General features: G+C 44.9%; 1 protein-coding gene across 4 annotated transcripts in view; it reads right to left on the bottom strand.

Annotated features, from left to right (window-relative positions):
* Window positions 1–19,211, bottom strand: part of MDGA1 (MAM domain containing glycosylphosphatidylinositol anchor 1) — a 134,441-nt gene that overhangs the window by 114,263 nt on the left and 967 nt on the right. Inside the window, exon 1 of one of the 4 annotated variants that reach the window (XM_080587263.1) lies at window positions 19,118–19,171. The exons of the other annotated variants lie outside the window; for them this stretch is intronic. Coding sequence (XP_080443389.1) covers window positions 19,118–19,121 — 4 coding nt within the window. The 5' untranslated portion in view covers window positions 19,122–19,171. Of the gene's footprint in view, window positions 1–19,117; window positions 19,172–19,211 lie in introns of those variants that run through there. 4 annotated transcript variants of the gene reach the window in all.

Raw genomic sequence — 19,211 nt, 5'->3', positions numbered from 1 at the left:
ACTGACAGTGCATGGAAGGAAGGTGTAAGCAGGAGGAAGACTGCCTTTGCTTCTGCCCTCTCTCTAAAAGCCTGCAGGGAGGGAAACGATTCACCCCTTTCCTGCACAACTTGTCCTTTGGGGCAGGCAGATTTAAGTGGCCTCAACTGCAGTAAAAGAGGACTTCAAACTCCAGGACTGCTGTCAGGTTGGTCCCTTAGACCTTAGCACGAAAATTCAGTAAGATATAGGGGAATGCCTTTGTGTGTGCACATATGCCATAATGGCACAAGAAGTCCTCCTAGGAGAAGGCCTCCTCTCCTCCCTGGAACAGCTTTGGCAAGACAAGACCATGCCTCCTCCCTGCCAAGGGGATGCAAAGGGCTGCGCTGCTCCCCTTGACATGCCAGCCTGCTGTAGATAACACCCAGACAACCCAACGAGACAGAAGGAGGGTGCCCGGCTCAGAGTTTAATCAGGCATTGTGTTCAGCCTAGTTACCTGGCTCAAGCTTGATTCCCACTTGACAAGCACCAACCCACAAACCCCCCCAACAGGGCCCCCCTCTGTATACTGTGCAAATTGGAATACAAATCAGAGGAAAAAGCTTTCCTCTGTTTGAACAAATTGCTATAGATTCACCCCCGTCTCAGGTCAGAGCCCCCGATGGGAAATATTTTCACTGGCTGACTGCTAATAGACTCTGGAGCAGCCATTGGATCAATACCTGAATAAGAAAATTAGCCAAAGCACACAATCTGATTTTGCCTTGTTTTGAATTACAGCAGGTTTGTGTTTATTTCGTTCCCTTTTCCCTCCTTCCCTCTCTAGCACGCTTCCCCAGCCTTGCTCCCTGGTTACCTATCTATCACATCTAGTCAGATTTGTGGGAATATAATAAAGTACGTGCAGGAAGATGTAATGCCTTTAGAAAAAAATGTTTACATGCATTAATATTTTCTAGTGAAGCCGCAGCACTGCCACTCCCTCGGAGGAGTCAGCTCAGGAGCAGCACTGAGATTTGCACACACATACATAGCCCACCCCCCCAAAAAAACAATGCAGGGGACCTGCAAAACATGAGCAGGGACTGGCTGCACTCTCCCTCTCAGAAAACCCAGGAGGTCAGCAATGAGGTTTCCACATTGTAAATAAAAATAACAAGAGAAGTAATAATAATAATAAAAAAGGATCAGAGTCCTTTCACTCGGATATTGGTAGCAAGAGAGATGTGCAGCTGCACTTGGGCTAGATTTCAGGTGCACTGAGGGTGAGACAGACCTTAGAAGCCATCTTTGTTCCTTGAAAGACTTCACCAGCAAGGCAACCAGCAAAGGGGATGCCTTTCACACCAATTCAATGCTATGTTTTTGGCAGCTGAACACAAAGCCTTACCATCTTCCCAATCTCTTTTTGCTCGTTAAAAGCCTATTTCATTCTAATCTGGAAATGGCCCTACAAGAGGGGAAGAGACAGAGAAAAAGAACAGATACTGAGCACATTAGAAAAAAAAAATGCTACCAAACCAACTGTTCAGATAGGGCACATTGCCCAGATAAAATTCAGTGGGAATAAAATAATTTCTTCTCCTTCCTACCCCAGCATCCCACTCCCCGTGCCACCTACAATTGTGTCAAATGAAGAGAGAAAGCAAAACTGAATCTCCAGCTTCCTGCTCCAGCACTTCATGCTGTGAAGCAAAGCCACCAACCAGGTGCCTATGGAGAACTCAAAGTGCAAAGAAACCCCAGAGCATCCAACGTGAGATGAGGCGCCCCTGCCACATTAGCTCACCGCAAGTGGCTTCGAACTAAACAGTCTGAGCAGGACCTGACGTTGCCTTTACAAAGCATCCCTGAGAAACTGCACATCTTTCTTCCTAGCCACTCATTTGTTGCTACACCCTGGGGACACAACCGTCTTACGCTGACAAGGTGCACAGCACAGGACATCTGCTGGACACTCTTTGCTTTCTAATCAAGCAAACTGGAGCTGGGTACCTCAACCAACACCCTGCAAAATTTGTGTATAGCACATTAAATATGCACACATATATATACACACGTTTAAACAGAGGTTTTTATTCCTCTGGTGTGTAGTCAATGAATTTATTGACATTTTCCACCATCTCTAACCCAATGCGTGTTTAATCTTTTTGTTATGCTTGCAGAAGAACACTAAATATGGTTATTTCCAGAGATCACGTTGCACTTAATAGAAAAATGTACAAATGTCTACCTGTGTATCTTCAGTTTCTCTGCTAGTCTTTGTGGCAGGCTACATCAAGAGTGTGCTAATTACAGCAGTATTAATCAACGAACTTTAAGGATTAGGATAGGCCACAAAGAAATCCTTTCTATAAGCACCACATAGCAAGAACCATCTCACTGAAGAAAATATCTTTCCTGGTTTCTTCCAGAAAGCACCACTTACATCTCGGATCAAGTCCAGTGCAAGACCATCAGGAAGGTCAGGCAGGGGGAGCACATGGTGTATGAAGAAAGCTGAGAAAAATGTTTTTGTTCACACACATGTCTCAAGACAAAGGAGATGTTGATATTACTTAATGAGGGGATGAAGAAAGAGCCAGCCTCTCCCCAGAGGTGCATGGTGAAAGGAAGAATGCCAAAAACCACAGGTTGCAACACAGGAAATTCCCATTAGCCAATTAGAAAAAAATAATTAAAAATATATATATATATATTTCACACTGAGGTTGGTCAAATGGCAGTAGATGGGCCCAAAGAGCTTATGGAACCTTCCTCCACCCTTGGAGATGCTCAACATTCAATTGAATGAGGTCCTGAGCAATCTGCTTTAACTTCAAAGTTGGCTCTAACCCCAGAACAGCCCTGCTTGGAGCAGACAGCTGGTCCAGATGGCTTCCAGAGGTCCCTTCCAACCTCAGTTATTCTCTGAAGCAACCAAGGCAAGACTGTATTAGACTGGCACCACAAAGGAGAGGGGATTTGGTCTGTGCCCTTGTCTCCTCCAGGGGGAAGAGAGGTCATACCACCTTAATAATAAATACATGAAGATATAAATAGACATGCATCTTAAGCTAACAGATTTCAATGTAAAGATGTAGAAGCAAGGTAAAAAACCAAAATCACTAATGTCACGAACATTGCATTTATTGATAATATATGTTTGATTTCCTTTTGTTTGGTTTTGTTTTTTAAAGCTTTGTTCCATTAATACAGGAGTTGATAGAGATGAGCAAAGGATTTTATGGTTTAAGACCTCTAAACTGGGCTGCAGTCCAGACTGTAGGAATTTCTGTCAGTCCTTTCACCAAGATTCAGACTAAATCCTCAATTACAATTATTTTGGTGTTGGCTTAAATCCCCAGGCCTTAGCATCTCCCAGGGGAAAAAAGAAAAAAAAGAAAAAAATACAAGGAATGGAAAGATGCCAGAGATTAGATGTAAACTCAGTCTCAAAACAAAAAACAACAAGAGATCTGTAGGGTATCTTTTTTTTTTTCTTTTTCTTTTTTTTCCTTAAAAAACAAATGTGGATTTCCTTCTCCCCTCTTTGTATAGTGTTGTTCTTCACCATTATGGAGTTACTGTACCATTTCCCTTTGAAGACCATAAAACCCAGAAAGAGCTTCTGGGAAGGTGGTCACAGAGCTCCTAAAACAATGCAAAATGACACCGCTTTCCCCAGGCAGGGATTCCAGGGGAACCTAACAGATTATCAGAGACACAAAAGCAGTGTTCCCCAAATGGATGAACGATGCACTTGTTCCAAAGCCTACAACCACACTGCTCACCTAAGACACCTCACTGCTGCAGGCTGTAGGCATGCATGCTCCTGGGGGAGAGCCACCAAGTACTGGAGAAGATGAATAGACCAGCTATGAAAGGGGACATGCTCCCGAGGGACGGGAATGAAAGAAAGGTCACTCTACAGTTTAAGTGGAAAAGAGTTGAATGAATCCCTCATCTTCGGTACAAAAGAGGTGGTACTTGCTTCTATTTAACCTAGCTATCCCCAGACACTGTAGAAGTTCTGTTTTTTTTTTTTTTTTTTTTTTTTTTTTTTACAGTTACTAAAAAATTACTTGAGGAAGCCACAAAACACTGATCCAGCAGCAATGCATGCTATAAGCACACAAGTATCACGAGGGGACTGCTTCCTTTCTCCACCCTGGGGAGTTTAGTGCCAGGTTATTCTGCCTAGAGGTTATTCTGTCCCAGAACATGGAGAAGCTGAGTTGTGGCTTCCTTTCAATGCCAGCACTGGGCTTAGGAGCAGTCTGGCCCAACTGGCACTCACACCAGGAAGGGTAGCACTCCTGGAGACACATTAGCCCAGAAATACACGAGCAGTAACATACCCAAACCAGCTTTTCTTCCTAGAGGGTGATGGAAAGATGGATTGATTATCTGGGAAAATATCTGCTCAAGAAAAAGGTAATAAAAAAAAAAGTAGAGATATTAGTAATGTCTGTGATTCCACAAGAGCTGACAAAAACATACTTTAACCATTTATTTGGCCTCATCTCTAACCAGAGGTGGTTTGTAACCATGGCTTTATCAAAACTGGTCCCAAACTTCCAGATACATTTACTGCATAAGACTGCTCAGCATATGTAAGACTTTTGAGGACATAACAGGGCAAGCATTCATATCCCACCTGCAGAGTAGAACATCCTGCACCAGCCCTTCATTTCCCAGCACAAGCTCCTATTCTACTTGAAACACTTTTTTTTTTTCATTTACTCTGGCAAGTTAATAGCAAATCCAGCCTGTGAAGTCAGCACAGCCACCCATCCTCAGGTGCTTGCCTGAGCACCACACACTGAACCAGAGAAGGCAGGAATGTCCCGTCAATGAAACCTGCAGAAGAGCTGAAAGGCAGATTCAAAGTGAAAGTTCAGGGTAAGAATACCTTAGAAAAGGATACAAATGGAAAAGGGAGAAGGAAAGAAGGTCTGTTCCCTGCTTTGAGGAAGTTAATGATATCATGGGCAGATTCATGTGTGTGAAGCCATACACATTTGCCCACAGAAGGGGCAAATGTGTATGAGGCTACCAAGATGACTCTAAGCAGAAAGGAAAGCAGACTGAGGGAGCACTGGGAATCCCAGAAGCTACTTGACAGGGAAAATGAAAGTTCACTGAAAGTTCACTCTTGCTTTTAAAATGGAAACAGTGATGACCATTCAGATCAGAAAAGCAAATGCAAGAGCAGAGATGGTTAGCACTGCCGCAGAAGCAGCCCTGAAGCCTGTCTGCCCTGCCTCAGCTTACATCAGGCCTCACACAGTTCCTGAGAGACTCAGGAGCTGCCCCTTGATTCCAAACTCCCTTATCCATGTTGACGACCAGGCTAGGTTCTCACCACAGTAGGATGATACTTTTAATACCAAGCACGTACAAATATTCAGAGAAATATTACCAGGAAGGAAAGGGAAGAGATGGACACAGCAGAAAAAATCATCTTCTCTGTGTTCAGAGAATAAAGACCAAAGAAAGAAGCAGAGGGAGGGTAAGAAAATGCTGTACCACTGCCATCCCTACCCAAAGAGAGACAGTGTTAGAGAATCCAAGCCAGCACAGACAATCCATAAACACAGGACATGGAGAAGGACAGCAGACTGCCATGCACGGCAATACCTGAGGGGACATCCCCCAGGGGCTTGGGAAGCTCCCCCTCAAGTGCCATGTGCCGCCAGTCTAACTCGGTAACAATCAACCATCCAGATTAAAAATTACAAGAGTCAAGTTGCAAATTTCAGCCCTATCAAATGGAGACTTTAAAGGCACAGCTGGTCAAGTCACACACACACAAACACTTCGAGGTATACCAATACCCCAATAAGGGAGAGGGACACGGGCTAAGTAGTGTCAAGCTCTTGGGTCACCATTCCTTCAGTAGGAGCTGAAGTTATTCTGCGCTTCTCCAAACCTGCTCAAAAGCTTTGTGAAAAGGGATCAGGAAAGTAGCTCTCACCAGCACCATGCCTGCTACTTAATCTTATTCATACAGAAAGATCAAACCAAGCTTCCAGCTGCTGTTTGCCTTCAGTGTTATAGCTCAGTATAAAGGTATCACTGGCATGATTTCAATGCCACTTGGTTTTCCCTTGCAACAGCAACTCCTAGCGAAGCAGCAGCAGCAGCATTTGGGCATTTGCATGCCAGGAAGCAGGAGAAAAGGGCTTTCTTCAGTTGCAGACCTCTTGCAGGAATTTAATTGCATACTCATTTTATGTGCAAAAGCATACAGTTGGACTTTCTTTGCAAAGCTGTCTCTCACAGGACCAACATGTGTATCTAAACTAAGCTGATAACACATTCCTTTAATACAGCTTTTACTATTCAAACAAATATTATTTTAAGCAAAGTGAATACAGCTAGGATTCTGAAGGTGAAACACCAGGAACCAATGAAAGAGAAGAGGCAGCGGGAAGACAGCGGGACAAAGGAACAAAGACTCCCCACCACGAGGCACATATCTCCAAACCTGAGTGAGATCCTGAACACTAGCTCTATTTATGTCCCTTCCTTCTAGCTGTACTTTTTAAGGCCACCAGATGAGCTAGGGAATAAATGTAGGTGACAAAGGCAAGGAAAAATGGTCTCAGCCAAGTATAGTGCAATTAAGGAAAAGAGGAATTTTTCCTTTCTGTAGCTAACACAACAATCCTGCTGAAAAGCAAAGGCTGGAAAACTACTCTTTTCAGCTACCCCAAATTCACTTAGAGTGACAGGTCTGCAGTCTCTAGGAAAGGGCGCACAAATAATATCACATGCTGGACAAAAAGGACAAAAATATTTGGGATAAGAAATACTGTTTTTCCCATCATTCCAAGATTAGCCAATGAAAACAGAGGCATGACTTGCTGAGAGTTGAACTATACTTCAATATAATAGGAATTATCCCACTCTGGAATAAACAGAAGCATAATCTAAATCATCCATAGCAGTGGATTTTAAAACCAAAGTATCTGGACACTTTCCACATCCATAGAAATGAGGAAACCCTCTAAAGAAGCCATCATCTCAGACAATAGGTCCAGAAAACCCTGGCTACAAAGCTTGGCTCCGTAGAAGCATTTTATGTGGCTAGCCTAAGGCATTGCACACTGTACAAAGCAAGCATCCTCCTGCTTTATGAAGCAGGTTCACACACGGGGATTTTCTGCACTTAGATCACACATGGGTTCTCCAGCAGCATCTTGCTGAAGGCAGCTCAGGAGCTGCTTGAGAGTGGCAGCAGCACAGTGACCACAGCAACCAGCCATCAATGAAAGGATGCTCCCCAATGCATCGAAGTGGAAACTACCACAGGACTACAAAAGTCTTGAGTCAAAATTTAATGCTGATGGGGGGACAAGGAGGATGGGGGTGGATATCACATCACTGAAAAACTCAACTACTACACAGAAACTGAGGTTGCCTGTCTGTGCCCTCCCTTCTCATCCAGCTGGAGACACCTCACTGAAGCCAACAGCTTTATTTTCAAAACATGAGGCAGACAAATGACACCACCTTCTATTCACACAAGCAGAAGACCAGGAGAAACTAACAGACATGGCATCTCTTGTGGTTTGTTTTAAGGTTTATTTTATTTATTTTAACATGCTTGGCTTCCACTGAAGTCTTGAAAAAAATCAGAAAGGAAGATTGACAGAGACAGGATCCAAGCCATTATGTGCAGCATTTCAGGCCAGCATTTTTACCAGAGGAACAGCTCATCTAGATTCAACTCCCCTCACTTAGAATTAAAACACCATCTACATGAGTAGCACAGCAGAGCCAAAAAAAACTGTAGCCAGGAAAGCGATACCCAGTAGTTCCTCTAAGATTTTATTTTTCCTTCTAACGTCTGCTTTCACAGAGAAGCTGAAGAAGCACAATCATTCTTCCTAGCCAAATGGTAAGATGCTGAAATGAGTTTGGCCAACTTTTTTTTTTTTTCTTTTGCTAATGGCAATGCCGAAGGCACAATGGCTGCCTGCTCATACGCCTATAAGCTGTATTGTTCCCTTCTGGGCTAACAAGTAGAAAGCTCACAGTACCAGTACGGCAAGCAGGTGTGACAAAACCCACGTAAGAAATAAGAGCTTATACATATAAAAAAAAATGTAATCAGAAAAATATGCCTTAAAGACTAATTACAATGACTTTAACTAGATTAGAAAAAAAAAAAAGAAAAAAGCGAAAAGAAATCAGAATAGGTTCTACAAATTAGCCTCTAAATTACAAGCTCTTGCCTATTCTGTAGCATCCTGGGATTTGGGCTCCATCCTCAGTGTTACCTAAAACTGTTCCCTATAGACAACAGCTCTTCCCTGTCACAAAGCATACAGGGCCTTAAAAAAAAAAAAAGAAAAAAAGGATTATAAGAGCATATATGCACAATCTACATTATATCCTCCCGTTTCTTGTGGGGGGTGGTGGTGCTAAGAGCAGCCCCCTTTTCCCTGACCCTAATATAACAGCTCCCACCCTCCGGGAGATCTGTGAGCCTGTTTCAGCAAGACTCCCGCCTATTGGAGACAGCACTTCTCACTTGCTCTTCCAATCCTTCATTTTGAACAGCAACAATGTCACGGGTATTATCATGAGGGCAATGAAAGAGAGAAATATTCTCACTCCTAGAATTTACACACCGTCAACAGCATCAATTTCTTTTCTCTCTTTTTAAATCTAGCAATAGCTAGACACATTTCCTTCTCATTTCCCTGTCTACCTCAACAAGCACATCACAGATCCTGGTACTTTTTAGCACCTTCCCCTGCTTCCTTCTTCTGCAAAGCTTTTATTTAGGCCTAACAAGCAAACAGCTCACACTGATGTTTCCTTCCCCCAGCCTCCTCACTCTCTGCTTCTAGACTTGCTTTGAAATAATTGAATGCAATTCTTAAATTAAAACCCTGTTTATTATTAGCTCTGCTGGAGCTGTTCAGTGTGTTGCTTGGTACTGCTGACCTACGCGAGGAAAGAAAGTTTGCAATGCCACTTTGAGGGCCTCGCTCCTCGTTTCTCTCTACTGCTCTTTTAAGTGTCTGTACAAAATGCCCTGCTGACCCCTCGGAAGCGGAGTGATAAGCAGCTGATTTACTGTGTCTTACCGAACGTCTCTTAGCTAAAACGATCTTAAGCAAGCCATATGCTGCAAACATACTTTGAAATGTCTCCATAATAATCTGAGAAGCAGAACGGTTTGTCAAATAGCGCACACACTACTGCTGGCCACTTGGAATAACCATCAGCCACAAGTAGGTACATATGCTCATTGTGATCTGCAAAAATCAGCATGTCATATTTGCCAAGGCTTAGCGAATGCCACAGAGTGCTTTTGAGCTTTGATAGCCACCGTAAACTTTGGCTAATTTCTCCTTTTACATCATGTTTCAAGCCTGATTACCAAACACGAACATGTAGCAAACTGCTCCTTTCAATTTATTGTGATAATACTCATTCATTTCACCCAGCATCCCCACATGAAAGATTTATGGTATTAATCATGCACATCATAGTAAACAGTCATTCTCTACTGTCTATTTCATTTTTCTGCAGGAATAAGGATGAAAGTCCTGATCCGCTGTATCATTAGACCAACCAGAAAACAAACTATTATTGCACTATTTTAACCAAAGCTGGAGCTTAGTTACTATGGGGAACGTCTTCAGATGCAGCTATGTGCTTCAGGAGCTCGACTATCCCATTTTGAAAAACAATTTAGAAACTTAATCACAGTTAAATGCAGGGCTTGTCTTTGCAGGGAGCTATTCGAGAATAGCTTTTCAAGTAAAAAAAAAATTTAAAAAAATAAATTGAAGATTAATTTTAGACCTGTTGCCCAGAGCTTTGCTTTCACAACAGCAAGCTGCATTAAGGCAACCTGCACTCTCGCATTGCAAGCTCTGCTTGCTTGACAGATACCACAGAGCAAGAACAACTGTGGCATTTGTCTTGCCAGAGTTAGCAATCACTGGAGTGCGCTAGCAAAGCTGCTACAGCCTCAAGCTTCAAACTACACCCCACGACAAAGCTGGGTTTACAGGATCTCTACCCGGTTGCTCAGGTGGGACTCGAGCATATTTGTTTGCTCTGCAGTCCAAAAGCAAGCATTAACCTGGTGCAGGCGTCCTCAAAGTTTTCGTCAAGGAGCTGAGCCCAGCGTTTGGTGACCTCAGATGCAAGGGGCTCTGCATGCTGTGCAGCATCCTGAGAGGGTTTTGCAGCAACAGCTGGATCGTGAGCCAGACCGAGCTCCACGCTGTTAGTGCTGCACTGTGACCAGCAGCTGAAACAGCTCATTTAAGGCTTGCTCAGGAGCGCGCCCGCAGGATACAGTCCCACTTTTGCTCAGGCACAGCGTACACGTACCTCAAGTCAACGTGCTCGCAAAGGCATTCCCCTAATCCCTCTGTCTCATAGCATGGGGAAGCTCCTGTCTTCCTATCCAATATCTAAGCATTTCTCTTTTGTGGAGGTAGTGCAAGGCACTCTCTTTCACAACACCTTAACATAGGGATTTTCCCAATGTGCAGCTAACACCACTGCCCTCTTCTGATTCCCCATTGCCAGAGATAAAGTCTTCTTGTTCAGCAACTGTTTGATCACTAATCATGATTATCCCCTTCTCAAAAAATCACTTGTAAAATTTTGATTGCTCTAAATATAATAGGAACATCTCTTTTTCAAAAGAGAAAAAAAAGTCGCTGTCACTAATTCCTTTCAGCCTTTGTTAGCATTTGGGAAACAAACACTGAAGATTTCTTCTTCCTATCTTTGTACTTGTAAGAAAAACAAGAATACAGACTTAGCATGTAATTAAAATAATAAAACTTATTGGAATATTCAGACTTCCCTTCCTCAAGGCTGCACGCTGCTCTGGCATCCAGCCTCACTTTGGAACCACAGCTCTGACCTCGTTACCATTACTTCTCCTCTGGTCCAGACAATGCCTCCAGTAACACACCTATGATATTGTCCCCTGCTTTTTCCCCCCCTTCCTAAATCTCTGTTCCTTCATGGCATAATCAATGTTTTTGTCCTTCCCTTTGGTGCCAGAAAGTTATTTAGCCTCACCCACTCATGAAAACAGCTTTTTATGTATATACAATTTAATTTTTTGATGCTTTGATCAAGTGCAAAATAATTTAAATTGCTGTCAAATGAATCAACGTATTCCACAACCAATCTTTGCACTACCCTCAGAGCAATTTTCCAAGCCACCTGCAGACTCGAGCAGAAGAGAGACACGTATGTACCCATGTCTGAAAGATTTCCCTCTTTATACCCCAGTGCTGTACAGTAAGGCTCAACTTCTGGTACACCCTAAAAGATATCCCCAAATAAACCTTTACAAGTGAACAAAGATGAGCTAAATTAGTACTGGAAAACAAACATGTTTTTGTTGTTTTTAATTAAAAAAAAAAAAAAGCAGCTTAATTCTGAGATACCTGTTCTTAATGGCTTATTCCTTCTTGAGGATGTATTTACCTTGCATCTGTCAGCCACAGGGATCGCACATAATACCAGCTGCACTTTACTGGATAGAAAAGGATGTTTAAAACTTTGCTGGTGTTCGATTCTCCTTTCTGCCAAGGGCAAATCACTTAATCTCCATCTCATTTCCCCACAGGCAGAGTGGAATAACTGTAGACAAGAGGGGCCGCGTAAAGGTGGAAGTTCATGGATATTACAGTGATGGGAAACACCTAAACTAACAAGAAATCCTACTCGTGTGCTCTGAGATGATTTTCAGGGTCTAACAACGACAGAGGAAGCTCTCAGCTGGTCTGGAGCACTTAACACCCCAGACGTGTACACTTGCCTGGCAGGGGAGTTCAGTCACGCATCCCCAGCTGTCTTCTGCTGAGGTCAGGTTGTTTTTGTGAGCCTTGATTTCTCACATCCCCATTATTTCAAGGGGTGATCTGAGTTGGAATAATCCATTTATTAAACTAGCAAGAGACAGTCATTCTTCACCCTGTAATTCTACAACTGCCTTTACCCACCACAGAAGGTATAGAACAAACACCAGTGAGTCAAACGATGTCTGTAAGCAAAAGCCATTTTGCCATGTTTCTCAAACATGTCTGAATCACATTTCTTTTCCCTTTTTATTTCATCATGAAGGCACACAAGAAATGCAAAAGATTCCCCATCCACATTTATCTTAAAACAATTTGTGCCAATTAGTGAAGGACCATTTCCTTCTGAAACTGGAGCAGCAACAGCGAGCATCTCCTCTTGTTTTAAATGTCCACCTGCAGACATCCTAAAGCTTTTCTCACAGCTTGACTTTAGCTTTCAGTGTTATATCGGTTCTTTATGCAACACGCGCTAATTTTTCTTCAGAAATTACAGTTCTTACTGCACCTTTGGCAATTGCTACCCTCACACTGCCATCATTTCCACTTCCACGAAACCCAGCAGAAGTGTCTGCAAGCCATTTGTCCTGTGCTACAATTCACAGTGGAGACACCATCAGCCAACACATCACAGCCAGATTTTTTGGTACATCCCTGGGATCTCCCTTATGCGAGGTACAGCAGGATAGCAGCCGACAGCACCTCCACGAGTGATTTGCAGCACGAACGAGAAGAGCAACAGGAAAGCGAGAGGCTGACCGGATAGATCCATGCTTGCTGCTTGAAACACTTGTTCCCCGCTCTCCCTGCAGGTCTGCAGCCCTGCTGAGCCGAGACCTGCTCGCAGGACAGCAGAGGTGACACTGAACTGCCATGCCACTCTGCCACCATGGCTGTCCTGCCTCATCTGCAGCCACTGAGATGTATAACTTTGCACTGCTGCTCATTACTAACACAATGCTGAGAACACAGTGTGCTCCACAGGAGTGTACAAAGGGAACGTCTTCCTCGTAGGAGTTTACACATTACGAGACCATAAAGCTCCCGAGATTTTGAGGATGCAGTCATACAAGCATATGCTGGTGCACCCAGATTGCCTAGTCTGGAAAAACATGTAGGAAATTTAAAGAAGTAATCATTTGTGTTCAGTAGTATTTCACCAGTTCCCTGTTTACTTCAGGCATCTCCCTTCACCTGGACCAGAGTGTTTAGGCATTAAAACTTATGGTATTAACAATCAGAAGCTGACCTGGGATATCATGCAGCCAGCACACTGGTGCACAAAGAGCTCCCTGTAGGCAGCCGTGATGCTCAGGAGAAAACGTTGCAGTGAGCCAAGCCCTAAGTCACACTTTCCCAAGAGCCAAATCTGACGTATGAGCATCAATACAAGCCTCTGCTGGGGCACCCTCAGCTCTGCTGCCTCGTGGCAGCACCACAGCACCTGGGTGCTCACCTGGGTGCATCAGGGGCACTGCTAGCCAGCTGCCACCTCGCTGTCATCTTTTCTCCTCCTGCCAGAGGAAAGCTATGCATGAGGATCACTCTTCCCTCATAACTGTTCAGATTCCTCTAGCCTTGTTGTTCTTTTTTTTTTTTTAAATAAAAAAAGAAAATGTAAAAACAAAACAAAACAAAAAAAACATAATCCATGATCACCCAAGTATGTGAAGAAAAAAGAAATGGAGACTATGGCTGAAAAGCTAACTAGGGGTTTAAGATGCCTGCACTTATTTATTGTATGATCTTTTATGGGAAATTGACAATGAGATACTCCTGAAAGGGAAAAGAAAAATAGGATCATGAACTGCTGGGACACTGTGTGATAGAACTTCAGACCCTAAAACAAACGAGATTTGTACAGAAGCAAGCGAGCAGCCAGAGCTGACAAAAGGGAAGGAGCGGCTCCAACCCAGGTGCTGCTCTTGGTGGGCAGAGCCAGTGGGAGCACTGGGCTGCCCTTTCCCCAAGCCCACCTGGGTGGCTGCGGTGTCCATGCCAGAAAGCAGACCCCACACATGTCTGTGGGGTCACTCCCCAGTGCCCCGTCTCCACCAGCTTTTCTTTCATCGAAGCCGTGGCACCCCAAGGTGCTGGAAAGCCTCCCCCTGCCGGGCACATCCCCACCACCCAGACATGCCCTGTGTCCCCCCAGCCAGATGTGCCCCATCCCCATCCCCTTGGCCAGACGTGGCACAGCTGGGCTGAGACCTGTGGGCTGCCCTTCCGTGGGCAGGGGGCAGGAAAGCAAGTGGGGAGTGGGAGCCTCTGCTCCAAGAAACGCCCCGGTGTTGGCCTGATAACTCAGCCACCAAGCGGGTCGTGGCCCGGCTGTCCCGTTGGTAAAACCTCTTCTTGGCTCTGCTTTTGCTGCACCACGATCAGAGATGCCCAGGATTTCCCTTTCCTGGCTCCAGTTCTGAAGTTCTTTCCCAGATCTTTAATGCAGCGGTTTTTGATCACCAGCTCCACGGGGTATCACACATTTAATTTCTTCTTTTAAACACTGAGCTAGCGCTTGGCTATAAAAATAAACCTCTGTTGTTCCTTCAACCCTTTCCCCCAAGTAAAGGGCAGATGAAAGCTTTGTTTCCTTTTCAAAGCGAGTGCTTTGGATCCTGACAGAGGAGAGATCTCCCCATTAAACACAGGCACAGAGACATGAAACATGCACTCCCTTCTCCCACCTCTTCACAGCACATCGCTGTCTCCGGTCGATCCCAGAGCCCTGCCTGATCTGCCTTCTGCTGCACAGCGCCGGTACCCCACAGCCCTCTCCTCCTTCCTCCGCAAGCCAGGAGGATGCTGGCACGTTTTCCCAGTCTGAATTCAAGCCAGCAGCTGATGAGAAGCAGAAGGTGACCAGGATGGGAGCACTTGATGTGCCCACCTTGACTGCCTGAGACTAGAAACAAAGTTTTCTTAATAGTTTTGATAAGACCTTAGCTGCTAAGGATAGCCTAAAGATACTCCTAGTGTATTACCAGATGCAGGTACCTGCTGCATCTCTGAGACCATAAACCATGTTTTCCACTTTTTTTTTTTTTTTTTTCCTGGAAAGAGCCCATCATAAGCCGAACACCCAGCTTCTCCACAGCAGAACACAGCCCCCTCTGCGGGCACAACACAGCAATCCCTTAGCACAAAACCCACCAACGCTTATCTACCATGGTGAGAACTTCACCACTAAGCTCTCTCTGCAGAGCTACGCAGGCTGCTGCCTTACCTAATGCCACCTAAAGAAACCCTTTGCAGGTAGGGTTCAGAGGACTTCCACCAGAGGAGCAGAGCACACCCCACCAGGCAGCCTTTCACTAGTAGAAATGCACCCGGCTCTACTGCTTTCACCAGCACACAGAAATTGGTCACAGTGCGATTTTTGCCCTACCCCTCAGTTCTTCCCTCACCAAAGAAGCCATAGCTGTGCAAGCAAGACTCATAGGCATCGACTACACTTAATGAACCAAGAGAGCACGATATGTATGTATGGAGGGAATGGAAGCCTGAAACCGCACTACTCAAGAAAGCAGAACAGCAATAACTCCAGTCAAAACATGGGCAAAACACTAAGGCTTCTGGCTGATGGGAAGTGTCACAGGATCTCTGAGTCTCCAGCATGGAAGTCTCTCTGTCTTGTTATTTAAAAATAAGAACAGCAGTCCCAGATGCACAGCATCCCTCATTGCCACTACTGAATTGCTGTCTGACTATTAAACCTCCAAGGCCATCCTCAGCTGCATTTTCCACTTACAGGGAGTCACTTACTGCATATCCCTCCCCTATCTCTTAAAATCATCTGAAATATATATAACTAAAAAGAAGGAAAAAAAAAAAAAACAAACAAAAACCACAAGATAAATCCAGTGCAAAGCTGACATGGTGATAATTTTAAAAGCTGTGCTGCTCATGTCAAATTATTCAACATCTGTCTTCATGTTCCCACAAAAATTAGCATAGGATGGTGGTTTCTGGTGACACCTATAGTGAAATATTTTGACTTCTACCAGCAAAGTTGCAAACAACCTGTCAAGAAGATAATGTCAGTTTTCTAGTACTGCATATTAAAGTCAATTGAGGGTTTATCTGGTGTGTGAAGCTACTGACCTGACCTATAAACAAAGGCTCTGGTGTCAGGAGGGTGAGTCTGACGCACTACAGCTGGAGGATGCCAAGGCATGCTGGAGCACAGGGCTGGCTAAATGTAATGTCTTGGACTTAAAGAGCTGCCAGAGAACTACGCAAATGTTGGAGCAGGCCAGCCTTTAGGTGTAGCCTTCCAGTTACAAAACACCTGTGATGGGAAGGCTACAGCGAGTCGCCACAGATTTCAGGGCTGGACAACAAGGAGAAATGGCTGAGCCCACAGGGGAAGATGTGTGTCTGCATATGTTTTATACATAAAAGATGCATATACACACTCGTACATAGATGTCTGGAGTACTGCTGTGCTCATACATCCCCTTTTCCAGGGAGGATCAGCCAAGCAGGGGCTGACAGGAGCCAGCTCCGTTGCTGCTTTAGCCAGCAATTTTCTCACTCATTTCAGAGGGCACGGGGAGCACTGGGATAACAACAAGAAAACTGAGGAGCTACTTGCCTGGCCCCCTGCTCCTGCTGGCAAAACAGGTAGTGAGAGGCAGTGGAGGGGGACAGATCCATGCCACCAGGCTCAAGGTTAACACTAGAGTGTGCCTGCTCCCTCCGAAACTGGCAGCAAAGTCACACGTGTGAGCTGAGACACCCCGCTTGAGCGGTGGTGCACTGAAAGCTCCAGGAGGAGAGGCTTTTACTTCACAGGTAAGAGGAGCAGGAAACAAATCTTGTCATGTGGACATGAAATGAAAGAGTGGGGATGTTTATGGCCTAAACCTAGGATATGTTTTACCATGACACTCCCCTGTTGCAGGCACAAGAAAACATTCTCCCGCTAGATTTTCTGCCTGCCTGCAGTGGCACCTCAGAGGTGATTCAGTGTGATGGTGTCTCTTTAAAGAAAGGGCTTTATGGGGTCATTTATCCCCAACCTCAGAGGCCAGGACTACTCTGTATGTGCTTCACTCACACCAGTTTTAAGTATCTGAAGCACCACAGCCCATCCAAGCCCCCCAGTCTCCGTGCCAGGCAGCTTTCCCTGCTGCCCAGCTCAAGCCTTCCTTTTATTCCCTGTCCCTTGCCTTGCTGCAGCCCCTCATCGCACACTGCCACGACCATTCCTGAAAGGCTTCTCAGACGCCTTTTCAGCAGGTGAATTACGAGAGGCAGGGGACAAAACAGCCCGCTCTCTTTTATCCTGCCCCAAAAAAAAAGGCTGCTGCTGATCATCTGGACTGGGCTAGCTGCCAGACACCCCAGAAATGTTAATTATACGCTACACATGGAGTAAGCAAAGCAGCAGCCCTGGGCACACCCTGAATCAGAGCTAAGTGTGTTCTGGAGTCTGCAAGGCTGACGAGGAAGCAAGAGGCGTGCTCATCGCTTTGGAAACCCTCTCTACCCTCCCCTTTCAGTCTAATATATAGCCTTTAAGCACCGATAACTTGAAACATGGGAGGTCAGGACCCCTTTCCCCCTTACCTCCTCTTCTCTCCCTCCAAATTATGACATTTCCTATAAATTGGTTACTGCTTGCTCCTTATCTTGACCGGCAGCAGTAATGCACCGGGACTGACAGGCGCACACAGAGTTTGGGAAATGGGGCACCACGAAAGGCTAAGCCTGCTGAGCTGCCTCCCGTGTCAGGCCAGCTTTGTCTTATTTCAACAAACAAGGCTGAAGGGATGGGATCAGCTAATGAGAAGAGGGTTTCAGACACTCTTCAGTCATTACAACAAATGCCAATTTATATAACAAGCCTCTTCAGGTAGCAGGCTAAAAGCACCTTGACTCCTAATTAAATCGCACCTCCACTGCGAAAGCTTCTTTCCCAGCAACCCCCTTACACACATTTTATTTATACCATTCATCTCAATAAACCTCTCCAACAACTTCACTCTCCTAGACAGAGGTCTTTTGTGTGCGTCCATGTGGGTGTATTATTTAAAGAGTACATCACATGGATACTTTATCTAGTTTAATCTGATTTAATCTTAGCAGATTTACTAAAGTAAAATATATTTATAGACCAATATACATGCCTCTCCCTATTCCCATCACCATGAATCCTCAAAAGCAGAAAAATGGACCTGAACCATGACACCTGAGTTCCCAAAACTGCCACCATAAGCGCCACACGAGACCAACATTCACAGCACAGAACACCTGAGTGTGATCAGCTCGAAGCTACGGTGAGAGGCTAACATTTCAGACAAAGCAGCGGGGCAGTAGGACTGATTTTTAATCCCGCTTTAGTTATCCTTGTAAATATAACGGTATCAATCCAGTCCTGTGTGAGCCATCAATAACAGCAATTTACCACCCAAACAGCGCTGGCTGCACAAAGCATGAAATCAGTGCAGATGGGGGGACCGAAGGCAGGGTTGGGAGAGACAAAATGAAAACTATTAGTCACCGCAGAAGTTTGCGGTGTGCTGCTTCCACAACACGCTGCTCTGGGCTGCGCTCAGGGACGGCTGCGTGCTAAGACTCCCGACAACCTCAACAGATAGTTGGAAGACGTAGGGGAGGGGAGAGGAGGGAGAGAGCGGGTTTTTCCTCTGCGTAGTTAAGTAAGAGAATAGATGGGAGTAGTACCATTTTGACTCAGAGATGCCGTCATTTTAGTGCATGTCTATCTATCTGGGCTTTGTTTTGCACGCTGCTTCTCCAGTCTCTCACAGAGAAAAAGAGAAAGCCACCTGTAAGTTATCCTGAGCATCTGATTCAGCAGCAGCTCTAACAAATGCAAGTTCATGGAAGTAAATGAAAAAGCCCACAACAGCCAGCCTTTTCAGGCACATTTAAGTAAACCATGTGTAAGCTCTGTCCCTCTTGCTATGCTCCTGAGCAAAGAGGCCGTTCTACAGCATCAGCTACTCAGCAGCAAGCACATTAAGACAAAATTAAGAAAGTTCAGCTAGAAACACATTGCCTGGTTTCAAGGATTAAATAACCTGCCTTGACTAGGTTTCTGCACCACAAACTCATTCTGCTCTTCATTTCCCTCTGGACATGCGGACTGCGAGAAAACGTAGTGGGAGGAAGAAAGAGCAAAGGAAGCAAAACCCCCTCTATTTAAAAATGGTTATTTTACAAACCAGACCTAAACTCAAATTAACATCCCAGCCCTCAAAGAGAAAGGAGGGATTGTTCCCATTAAAGAAATCCATCATTAAAAAGTGACCTACAAAGACTTACCCATAGCCAGGGAGACTGAACTGATCTTTGCCAGGGCTCACACAAGAGACTGGCTGCGTGCTGTTAAAAAGGGGGAGGAGGGGGCTGGCTTCTC

Source organism: Anser brachyrhynchus (assembly GCF_964034855.1).
Source record: "Anser brachyrhynchus genome assembly, chromosome: 3".
NCBI classification, from domain to species: Eukaryota; Metazoa; Chordata; class Aves; order Anseriformes; family Anatidae; genus Anser; species Anser brachyrhynchus.
The sequence above is the reverse complement of the archived record's forward strand: the minus strand, read 5'-3'. Positions and strand labels throughout refer to the sequence as shown.